The 12,885-nt window shown below is 38.4% G+C and overlaps 1 protein-coding gene across 4 annotated transcripts in view; it reads right to left on the reverse strand.

Annotated features, from left to right (window-relative positions):
* LOC126471102 (ubiquitin carboxyl-terminal hydrolase 15-like) overlaps window positions 1–12,885 on the reverse strand; it is a 184,954-nt gene that overhangs the window by 88,319 nt on the left and 83,750 nt on the right. For all 4 annotated transcript variants that reach the window (XM_050099175.1, XM_050099179.1, XM_050099178.1 and 1 more), the window contains exon 8: window positions 2,154–2,327. In XM_050099175.1, the coding sequence (XP_049955132.1) occupies window positions 2,154–2,327 (174 nt within the window). The remainder of the gene's footprint in view (window positions 1–2,153; window positions 2,328–12,885) is intronic.

Consider the following 12,885-nt stretch of genomic DNA (forward strand, 5'->3'; position numbering starts at 1 on the left):
CCAATCGCCCCTAAATAACAGAGTGTAAAGAGTGGAAAATGCAGGAGTCCCAGAAGGAAGTGGTCTGGATCCAATATCGTTCTTGATTTATATTAATGGTTTCCCACAATATGTGGAGCATGGAGAAAAAGTACTTTTTGCTGATGACAGTAATATACTGATTACCAGCAAGACACCTGGCCTGCTATTGGAAAAATCCAATGAAGCACAAGTAGATGTTTACAAATGGTCTACAGAGACCAGAGTAACTCTCAACATTAAGAAAACAAACAGCATGTACTTTATAATAAACAAGAAGTACAAGTCCATAAGTTTAAAACTACACAACACTTCAATAACAGCTGTAACTAACACTAAATTCCTAGGTCTGTACATCAACAGCCAACTAAAATGGAATTAACACATCATGATTATCTCAAAGAGAGTCTCCACAGCATGCTACTTGCTTAGAGTTCTTGCATCAGTATGCAGTGACACCTGTGTAAGGTCAGCTTACCTTGGTTATGTGCATACCATCCTTAGCTATGGAATAATCTTTTGGGGAAATAGTACCCAGAATCTACAAACAGTTTTCAGATTACAAAAGAGAGCTGTAAGAATAATGACAAAATGCAATAGATGGGTTCATTGCATAGAATTATTTAAAAACCTGGGCATTCTGACTATTCCTTGTGAGTTTATTTTTCAGACCATAATGTGTATCAGAAAAATCTTGACAATTATAGCTTGAATAACATTATTCATGATCATCTGAGTCATTGCCTCCATTTCGATAGAAAGAATAAGCTGAAAGTTCAGAGCAGTCTTGATTATTGAGCTGCCACAGAATATATAAGAAATTAGAAGTATGTACTCTTTTAAAAAAAACTGTAAACCTGTTTTTGGAAGAACATTGTTTCTACACTTAAATGAAAACCGAAGAATTGATGGGAACACCCAGCATAAGTTATACCTGACATTTTCGTTTCCCTCTCGTTCACGTATTATGTATTTATGGCTATGTATTTATGACTGCTAGTTCCATATCAACACACCTAGTATATTTATTTTCACAATATAAATTATCTTTTTCTATTTATGTAATATGTATGCAGGGCTTTGTATTTATGTATTTCAGTTCTACATCAAAATACCTATGCTTATTAAGTAATGTAAAATGGCACTTGTTAAGAAAATATTTAGACTTAGTACCATAAGTTGTACATTCACTTACAACATCCATACAATGTATATTGTCTAAGAAGAAATAAATAAATAAACAACCTAGTAACAGTTGACCAAATGATTTGTCTGTACACTTGTAACAATGCAATGTGTGTGCATTACATGATCAGATGCATAGTTAGAAGGTGGTCTGTATAAGTTTGGGTTGATATATATATATAATAGAAGGAAACATTCCACGTGGGAAAAATTATATATAAAAACAAAGATGAGGTGACTTACCGAACAAAAGCGCTGGCAGGTCGATAGACACACAAACAAACACAAACATACACACAAAATTCAAGCTTTCGCAACAAATTGTTGCCTCATCAGGAAAGAGGGAAGGAGAGGGGAAGACGAAAGGAAGTGGGTTTTAAGGGAGAGGGTAAGGAGTCATTCCAATCCCGGGAGCGGAAAGACTTACCTTAGGGGGAAAAAAGGACAGGTATACACTCGCGTGCGTGCGTGCGTGCGTGCGTGCGAGTGTATACCTGTCCTTTTTTCCCCCTAAGGTAAGTCTTTCCGCTCCCGGGATTGGAATGACTCCTTACCCTCTCCCTTAAAACCCACTTCCTTTCGTCCTCCCCTCTCCTTCCCTCTTTCCTGATGAGGCAACAGATTGTTGCGAAAGCTTGAATTTTGTGTGTATGTTTGTGTTTGTTTGTGTGTCTATCGACCTGCCAGCGCTTTTGTTCGGTAAGTCACCTCATCTTTGTTTTTTTATATATATATATATATATATATATATATATATATATATATATATATATATATATATATATATATATATATATAACACTAACTCGCATGCGCGCGTAATGTTCTCTTCATGGCAGTTGTTCTACATTCTAATCAAGCAATGTTATGTTAATAGTAATTAATAATAGCATAATACTATAATTTAGCTAAGTTCTCAGCATATCTCTTGTACACACAAAAATACTTACTTTGAAGTTATGTGGTACTGTGTAAGCATTATGCCCACTCCAGATTGTTTTTATCAAATCTCCAAATGCAACTGCAATTTCTCCCCTCATCCCAAGTGGATTATCTGTATTCAACTCCTTTTGGTACACATCATTCAAAAAGTACAGTGTTATAGGGGGACAATTACTCATACACTGAAACAAAATGACAATTTAACTTCAGTGACAACAATCGGTCATAACAGAGAAACAGAAAATTACCAAAATAGTGATAAAACATTAATCTGAATTACATAAAATTATTCATTAGCACCAAACAAACATTTCATCTGGTTCATTTCTGCATACAGTTGCACCAACAACAATTTATGTTCTGCAGTGCTTCATGGGCCTGTTCTAAAAGCTTTTGTTTCTGACTGCCCTATTCACCAGCAATGACTCAGATACCATAACATTTTTCTAATGTGATGATGGATAGCACAGGAAATTTTAAGTGGTGGGATGTTCATCACCTATAGTCTGATTTAAAGTAGTTGTCACTTGACAGGCAACGTGCTGCAGGGCTCCCGCCACCAATAAACCAATGGCAGCCGGCGCTGTCGGCTGCCACTGCGTTGCCACTTCACTCTGCCGAGCTGACTAAGGCATTGTAACAGCCAGTCCTCAGCGAGCCGTTGTAGATGTGCGGATGAGAGATTTGAGTGACTTTTAGCTTCGTGTGTTTACAATGTCTGATGAAAGCAGTCGCAAGAGAGGGAGGCCGAGGCTGCACACTCCTCAGAAACCTACAAAAAGTGGCGGACATGGCGTCGATTTTCGCAGTCAGGCGCGTGAATACGTGTGTTCCTTAAGGGAGTATTTTGAAAGGTGGTGGAGCGAACTGCAGCTGCTCTGCAAGTTAACGATCTATCAGTAATAAGAATCTGCAAGGAGAAATTCACGAAAGAAGGCTCAAGTGACTCATCTAAATTGGAGACACCTGGGAAAAAGAGGCGACTGGAGAAGAGGGTCACAAAACTTGATTCTTTTCAGGAAGATGGCATTCAACGTCAAATATACGCATTTTATTCGAGGAAGGAGTATCCAACACTCAAAAAACTACATGCTACCCTCACAGCGGCTGACCTGTTTCAGGGTAGTAAATCGTCTTTGTTACGAGTCGTGAAAATGTTAGGATTCCGCTATAAATCCATCTCTGGCAGAAAGTTACTAATGGAATGCCGAGATATTGCAGCCTGGCGATGCCGCTTTCTTAGAGAATTAGTGGGGACAAACTTTGATGATATCGTTTGGCTTGATGAAACGTGGGTGAATGCAGGACACAGTTTAAAAAAATGCTGGACAGACGGTACCATCAGCGGAAGTATGGCAGAGGGAAAAGGATAATTGTAGCACATACCAGAAATTCAAAAGGTTTCATTCCAAACTGTCTGCTGCTATTCAGTTCAAATAAGACCTCCGACTACCATGAAGAGATGAACCACAATACTTTAGTGAAATGGTTTGAAGACTGTGTGCTCCAGAACTTAACAAAAAACTCTGTCATTGTTATGGATAACGCTCCTTATCATTCAGTAATATAAGACAAAGCACCCATAAAAGGCAACAAGGAAAAACGACATTGTTAGCTGGTTACAGAAACATAAGGTGCAGTTCGACAGTAATTTTACAAGGGCAGAATTATTAGAACTTGTATCGCAACACAAGCCAAAGAACCCGATTTACATTGTGGATGAAGTAGCAAAAAAATACGAGCATAAAGTGCTCAGATTGCCTCCTTACCATTGCCATTTCAACGCAATAGAGCTGATTTGGGCTCAGGTTAAGCGGCATATTGCTGCAGAAAATAAGAAATTTACATTAACCGAAGTGGAACACCTTTTGAAAGAGGCAGTTGAAATTGTGACATCGGAAGACTGGCAGAAGGTAGTACATCACATGAAAGGAGTGATACAGGACGCATGGAACAATGAAGATATCTTACAACAAAGTGTCGAAGACTTGATTATATCTGTCAATACGAGCAGCAAGACTGATAGTTCCACTGACTCTGACTCTGAATTAAGCAGTGTTTTCGCATTGTCTGATTAGTGTGTAGTGTACTTACTGCCATTAAATAGTGTGTTTGTGAATTTATTTCGATTAATTCTTATTCTTGTTGTGAGACTAAGAAATACTGTTTGGCCAGCTCTCGTCATCTCCTTACGGTAAGTTAGACTGAATTTTAATTCTATTTCATTTTGTATATACACCAAGATGTTATAGAATGTGTGTAATAGTTTTCGAGATTTGCAATCTAAAGAAGAAAACTTTTCCGGACGCAAAAATTTCTCACACTTCAATAGTTAATGTAACAACGGCCCTAATTAAAATTAAGAAAAGATATTTGATTTGCTTATAGATACCACTGAGACCGATATTGTACGTAAATTTCAAAATATTTACATAATATTTATAGAAGATAGAGATTTTAAACGTCATACTTGTTTCGAGTTCAGTACTGATGGGGTTGCTTAAAAATGCTGTTTTCAGAAATTTATATACAAGAAACGTGATGCACTACGAAAACTTTTAAGGCTTCTTTGCCGAGTGCATTATTTTGTTAATGAATGGAAAAAAATATTTTGCTGTGACACCAATAGTTTTTCAGTAATGACGTGATAAGTTAGAAGCTGTTTGCGAAATCGAGAATTTAAATGGTTTCAAACAAATTAACGTAACTCTTGTCCTAATTAAAATTAAGAATAGATATTTGACAGATTGAGAGACATTGTAGAGATATACGTCATATGTGGGTTTGAAATTTTTTACTTACTTTTTGTAGAAGATACAGGCTTTAAAGCGATTTTCTATCGCCGGGGGTAGTGATGCGCTGAGGCGGCTGCCTCCAGCGAGTGCTTGAGGTGACAACGCCGCAACTTCGCAGCGCAAACGTCAAGTGACAACTACTTTAAATCAGACTATAATATCCCATGAGGAAAGAATAAGCATTATGATATTCTGAGGAGAGTGCAGTCAAACTACTCAAAATATTTTATAATACAATTATTTAACACTTAAATCAGTCCAAGCTTTTACAATAAATTCAAGATCTGTAACATCGAGTGATCATCTCTTCATTAAACATAGTAAAATGCTTTTCCATACTAAATGGTACACCTCTTCCATGCTTTCTTGCAACACTAAAATGTTATGAAGCTACTGTTGTTAAAATCAATAAAACAGCCTCTAAAATTTGTTTAAAAATAGGTCCATTAAATTTTGAAACAAAGCTCAAATATGTCAGGGGTGTGGGTGGGGCCCAGCACACTCACTTGACTCACGTTACTGGCCATAGCGGAAGCAATAATTTTGAAGTAGTAGTTCTCTTAGATGCAACTAGAGGCATTGAGGAAATCTGTCTCAAGTTGCCTTGGTGCATCTAGGCAACAAATTCTTAGCTAGGCAATATCAGGGCTAGCAGTTACATTTTTGTATGGTCATAAAATTAACCCCTTCATGCTTACAGACAGTGGGTACACATGTGTAACTTCCACATAGAGCAAGAATGGTCGATTAGTTGGTTCAGTTAAGGGACTTAACAGCGAGGTCATTCATCCCTCGGTCAAGAGAGTTTATCTGGAGCATCTGACCCACCACCAGGCTGATTAAGGGCAAAGACAGTTGCAGAGTAAAGACCACCTTTCTAGCTGGGAAATTCGTAATAGTGAAAGTAAGAAGGCTAAAAACATAATGGATATCATTTGGGCCAACAATAATAAAATAAAGTAAGAGAAATAATCAGGTCAGTATGTGGGTGGGGCAGGTAAGTGTCCCCTAAGGCTTCACATTTGGCAGTGGCTGTACCTCTCAAAGCTACTACCAACACCACCACCACCACCTCAAGTCATAACACTCATTGCTGAGCATCATGACTCCACGAACCAAGTGCTGCCAACCCAGACAGTTATCAGATTCTCTTAGAGCCTGTTGAAGAGGCAGACCAGAGATCATCTTGATTTACTGTATCCATCTGCTCACTGCTCTCTCCCTTGGTCTCGTGCCCTCAATCCGTTGTTCCACGATTATTTTTCATAGATTTTCTCCATCTCTTCTCACAATATCGCCAAAGAAATTAAGAATTTTTTGGACGACATGAGAAGAATGGCACCTAGACGCATCAAGTTGCTTAATAATGGACACACAGTTCTTTTTTCATCCATTTTATGAACAGCAACTTGTGACATCACCAAAAAGTAAATGTGTCAAGACACAACCCTGTCTGACACTGAAACCTTTAGATACACTGAAGAAGAGAGGCATACCACCACTTGGTTTGACAGCTGCAAGTTGGTTATTGTATAGACTTCTGATCAGTGCTATCAAGTGTGGAGGGACACTGAACTCTATAAGCACCTACCACAACTTTTTACAGTTAACACAGTCAAAGGCTTCCCTATGTCAAGGAAGCAGATGAAAATGGAAACACAGAACAATTGTGATTTCTTAATTATTTGTTGTACATTGAGGTTCCATCCACAAGTTCCTTTTCCTTCAACAAAACCTGCTTGTTCTCAAAATATGCGAGACTGAATGTACTGCTTCAAAAGCAGAGTCAATATGCCAAGCAAAATTTTACTTTTGTGGGATATGAGAGCAACAGTTCTGTAGCTGGAGCAGTTCCTGATTGACCCTTTATTCTTTCTACAAGGGGATGAAGAGAGAGACTGACAAGTCTTCTTGTCATTCCCCTGTTTCCCATACTTTTACACAATACATGCAACACATCAACACCATCCTGCCCCATTTCTTTGATCATCTCCCCATATATACCATCACGAACTGGGGATTTATAATTCTTCAGGTATTGAATTGTGTTCTCTATTTCAGTGCATAAGAGTGGATGTTCCATCAGAAGTTGTTCAGCTGCTTGAGTGTCACAACTGTTGTTAACAGAACAACTTCTCACAGTACTGTTTCCATGCTGTATCATCATCTTCCTTGTCTCTGATAGGGTTGCCATTCTCACCATCTAGCACTCCCATAAGATAGTAAAATTTGTTGATGATGCAGTGGAGTTTCCTGAAGATTGTGACTGTGACTGAGTGTGATTTTGTTGTTCTATGTCATCACAGACAGTCTTAATAAACTGTGTGGCCAGTGACTTGTGTGATTGTACAAGATGTATCAACAAGAACCATCTGAATTGGCACGTCTATATTTCTGAAACTAAAGTGCGTGTCATATATCTTGGCGGCCGAGTTTAGGTTCGTTCTGCGCATCTGACGTCACAAAACACAGTCAGCCAATGAACAGAGAACGACGTTGCCAGATCTTGACTGCAGTGTAGAGCTGAGAGCACGGACGAGTGTCTTCAGTTTTAGAAACGTTCCGTCATAAATAAAGTAATAGAACAAAAGCAATGTCTTGATAGCAGACTTTCTTTTATAGAAAGTTTGGAAAAAGCATTCTTTATACCAATTGCTTCATATTCTATTAATTAAACCAAACAAGCAATAAGACTCCTAATTCAGGCGATAGCAAGGAAAGGTGTGTGTTTCAATCTCACGAACTGCCTTTTCGCAATAAAGAACAGCGGTAATTGTTTATTTCCTATTGTACTTCGACGAAGCGTGAGTAATTCATAGTCATACCAACAGTGTTTATAAGTAGTTGCGTGAGGTGTTAGACTCCTTATGGAGTTAAACTGTTCGATGAGCTGAGGTAGCGGAATGGTTAAAGTGTTGAGCTGCCAAGTGAAAGGTTATGAGTTCACACCTTGTGCGGTGCGTAAAATTTTCTTTATTTAAAAACAATATTGGAGTGCTTTACTTCACGAATTTTATTCGTTTGAATGAAATTTCTAGTGCTTTGGCTCTTCATTAACTTTTTCGCTGCTGCAGACACGTGCTCCCCGCATTCCGCGCTGTGCGCGATTTTGTCATCACTGCACTTCTCGCCTGTGCAGACACATGTTGTTCCCACTGCTTTGACACACTTATAATTCGATTTCACAAAAACTATTTGGCCAAAAAATTTGATTTTTACACGTCTTCTTGACTGATACCTTCCCCCCATAAATGACTTAATTTTGTTTTGATGCGCAGCATTAAATGCAGTAAACCATTGCACGAAATTTTGAAGAGTTTGCAGAAGTAAAAGTCCATAGCGTATACTTTCCGTATGGTCGATTTTAGTTGCCACAACGTTGAGAATGAAATGTGGACAAGATACCTAAATTTCATATAATATATACTGTATAACAATATCTCATTTAATTTAAGTACCACTTAGGTGTCGTATGTAATATTGAGAAATATTCCGTCTTTCGCGACTGTAATAAAAGTTTTATTGCCACATGGCGCGTTTGACTTTATTTTAAAGCACTTCCATCGGTGAAAGGTATGGCACATACACAATGGTATTCATGTTCTATTTCTTGTTTTTGTTCCACAGTCACAGTTTTACCAATGGTATTGAAATATATCCCTCTTCTGCAACTGTAATAAGCGACTTATTTAGACCAGACGCGTTTCTCTCTTTTGAAGCATCATAAGAGGACTGTATTTTGTGTCCTCCATTGCCAAGTCACCTTTCGTAGTTTTGTGCTGCGGTAGCACAATATTCAACGTTTGTGTTGGCTCATCAGTGTTTTAGCAAATAAATGCTGTTTGTGTGTGCCACACACAAAATTATATTTGACATAGCTCTGAGCACTTCACTGACAGACGGTATATTCAAGTCCTAATGTTTTTGTAAGTCCACAGTTTTGTTTAATGTATTTTGTCTACTTCCTTTTGATTGATTGAAGTGCTTTAAAATAAAGCCAAACATGCCCAGTGTAAGTAAAACTTTTGTTACAGTCGCGAAAGGTGGAATATTTCTCAATATTACATACGACACTTATGTGGTACTTAAATTAAATGAAATATATAGGTATCTTGTCCACATTTCATTCTCAACATTGTGGAAACTAAAATCGACCATCCGAAAAGTATACTCTATGGACTTTACCTCTGCAAACTCTTCAAAATTTCGTGCAATGGTTTACTATATTTAATGCTGCATAATAACTGCGTTGAACATCGAAACAAAATTAAGTCATTTATGGGGGAAGGCATCAGTCAAGAAGGTAGGTAAAAATCTAATTTTTGAGCCAAATAGTTTTTGTGGAATCGAATGATAAAGAGTGTCAAAGCAGTCGGAACACAATGTGTCTGCACAGGCGAGCAGTGCAGTGACAAAATCGCCCACAGCGCGGAATGCAGGGAGCACGTCTTTGTAGCAGCGAAAGGGTTAATGCGGCCGTGGTGGCTTTACTTCATGAACTGCGCGCTCCCCCCTAAACGTAAGCTTGCGAACTATGCTATACTATGGCCTGCTTCTCTTGGCGCGTGCGTCGTGTGCAACTGGCAACGCAGCAATCTCCCACGTCTAGGCAGGCATGCGCGAGCCACCAAGATAAAAGAATTGAACTATAATAAACATATACAATGAATTTTGTTTTCTGATGAAAGGGAAATTCAAAAAGCTTTTTTCATACCTTTTCAAGGTGTTCAATATGGCCCCCCCCTTGAGATGCACAGGCTATGTCAATGCAGTATTCAAATTTTTTCCACACTGCAATGAGCATGTCTTGAGTTACAGCTTCCACAGCTACTGTTCTGTGATGTCTCAGTTCATTCATTGTTGTTGGTAACAGAGGCATATAAACAGAGCCTTTTATAAACCCCCACAAGAAATAGTTGCATAAAATCATGTCCAGTGACCTTGGAGAGCAGTAATGTACAGCTGTATCATTTGGTCCAGTGTGACCGATCCATCATTCAGTAATCCTTTGATTTAAAAATTCCTGCAATTCCAGATGCCTGTGTGACAGTGCCCCGTCCTGTTGGTAAATGAAGTCATTCGAATCAGTCTCCAACTGTGGGAAAAGAAAGTTCCCAAACATATTGAGATATGTGGTTCCTTTAACAGTGTTCTTGGCAAAGAGAAATGGACCACACACATTTTCCTGTGCAACTGCACAAAATTCATGTTGTACAACTTCATGTGGTTGTTCTATACTACTTATTCTCACATTATGACGGCCCACTCCATTTAAATTGAATGTTGACTCATCACTAAACTAAACTATCATCCTCCATTTTGCCACGAACAAAATTACAGAACTCCACACACTGTTGTTCGTCACCTTCACGAAATGCTTGCAGTAGATGAATTTTGTATGGTTTCATGTATAAACATTGATGCAACACGCACCAGACAGACATCGGGAGCATGTTGAGCTGTCAACCTGCATGGCGAACCAATTTCTGCGGACTCTTAGTGAAACTATGGTTGATGCGTTCAACATCTGTGTCAGACACTTGAAGACTGCCCCGCGATTTGCCTTTACACAAACAACCTATTTCTCAGAATTGTTCATGCCATCATCTAATGCTCTGTGCTGTAGGAGTATCCACAGCATACCAAGTAAAAAAGTCATGCTGAACAGTTATTACTGACAAGCACAGCACAAAATGTAGCACACAAAACGCTTTCTGCTGTCCTGAAACAATTTTTACTAGAACTTAAGTGGGCTCACACTGCTGCTGCTACCTAGCGGGAACCATGTGAAACTTGAGTGCTTGCTGTTTTCAACAGTATGTTGTTTACACACACATTTCAAATAACACAATAGTTATGATTTTTTTGTTAATTGGATGATTCTTTTTGATACATCCCGTATTTCTCTGCATAGGTTCTTACATCCGTCTTGGTCCTAGGTAGTATGGATACCAGTTTTCTACATACTACTCTTGACTGTGTAGTTTTCAAGGTAAAGTTCTAGTAAAGTAAGAACAATGCTTCCAGATATTCCAACATTTACACCAAAATCAGTTTTTCTTTCTGTCCATTACTGCAGCCACATAAATACTGAAGTCAAACACAATCACATAACACAAAAAGCTTTGTGCCATATCTATTGTGTTTGGATGGAATGTACTGTTTGAAGAAAACAGACCTTTACAGAGAACTAAATTCCCAGCAATGCATAAAGTTTTAAAAAGATAGGAAGCATCTGGAAATGCTTTTCTTAGATGATCCACAATTTACCTTCTTTTCCACATTTTGTCTTCTACAGCATCCTCATCATCAATAAAGTATAACATTCTTAGTAAGAGAATGTATATATCTCTTTGTATGATTTGCACAAACCTAGCAGTAACAGATCGTTGGTCCAATAACTTTTCTCATTTGAACCACCAGAAAATTTATGGCCAGGGAACACTTTTGTGTTTGTCCAATGTCACAGGGTTTACTTTTCACTGGCATCACTGTAAAGGTGCTTGTAATATAAATTACATTGTTCAGTTACATAGTTTACAATTTCTTGGCTAAAAAAACTGCTTCCTGGTCATAGACAGAAGATGAATTGTCTAAATTGATGATTACAAAACTGGAATCACTTATCAAAATTATACACTGTGGGATCCAAATTAGAGTATTTTCATACAAAATCATCTGTTTTGTGTCTCTTAGCAGATTTGTCAGGCATATGCTCAGGCTGTTCTTCGGAACTGAAGGAAGTAGTGAAAGTAACATCAAAATCTGGATATGCATTTTACTGGTGCAGCATTTGCTGGTTCACTAATATGTTGAATATTTGTGATGATGGGTTCACCTACAAGCTCATCAGTATCACTATCAGTGCAATCATAATCAGTTGGATTGGGCACGATGAAGTCCTTGTCGTAACTTTGATTTGGAAGACTCAGCACAGCTCATTTTCTGTAAATGGACAGTAATGTCATGTCAATTTATTCGATAACATGGAAAGTGCAGCACACAAACTAGGTAATGTTATGATGCAAATGAACTCTAAAGGGAACTAGGCATTTCCAGTATTCTGGAAATTAGACTGCATATTTATGCAACAATTATCTCCAATTCACTACCCAGATAGTAGGCATTATATGCATCATCTACACAATTGTAGCAAGGAACTGCTGTAAGTATTTTTCACAGCAAATTAGTATATATATGTTTGGAGCATTGAAACGGTTAGTGTACATGTACTTCTGGAGAAGTGAGAGTATTAACTGTAGTATGGACTGTGATATTTATTTGATTCCATATCTGTGATAGTAGAGCTTCCTCATAATGACTTACATTGTGGAGTTATGATCTTACAAGCGCTCCAGCTTCCCAAAGAACTTCCCTTGTTTGGAAGCCCAGTCTTGTCTTCCTCCATTCTTCTTGGTTGATGTGAGCTTAATTAGCATTTTCATGGATAGCAGACTCTGATCACCTCTACAGAGAAAATGGGGAACCAGTTCAACTGTCTGAGTGTCATCTGCCAATATTAGAGGCAAAGTACTACTATCTCTAAGGAGCCACAAAACAATGTGGGGGTGGCTCATTACATACAATAACATATGAACATATGGTTAACCGGGTACGAACGATGTTGAGGCGACAGAGAACAATGGATTCCTTACAGGAGGGGTGGGAGGAGGAGCGAGCACCATAGTTTCCTCAATACTGCAGAGTTAATTAGAGAAGGCAATAGCCAACCAGATATTTTTACATCTCAGAGTGAGAAGAGGTCTTATTTGCAAGTGCAAATCTACACGTCGGATTGTCAATGCAAATGCTAGGTACGTAATACCTCACCTAGGCAAATGGTTGGCCAGTTCACTCCCTGCGATACCCACATGACTTGGGACCTACAGGCAGTACAACTAACATCAGAGATAAAGTATAGCAGTTATCTCAGAGTGACAAAAAT

The sequence above is a fragment of the Schistocerca serialis genome, chromosome 3 (assembly GCF_023864345.2).
Source record: "Schistocerca serialis cubense isolate TAMUIC-IGC-003099 chromosome 3, iqSchSeri2.2, whole genome shotgun sequence".
Classification (NCBI taxonomy): Eukaryota; Metazoa; Arthropoda; class Insecta; order Orthoptera; family Acrididae; genus Schistocerca; species Schistocerca serialis.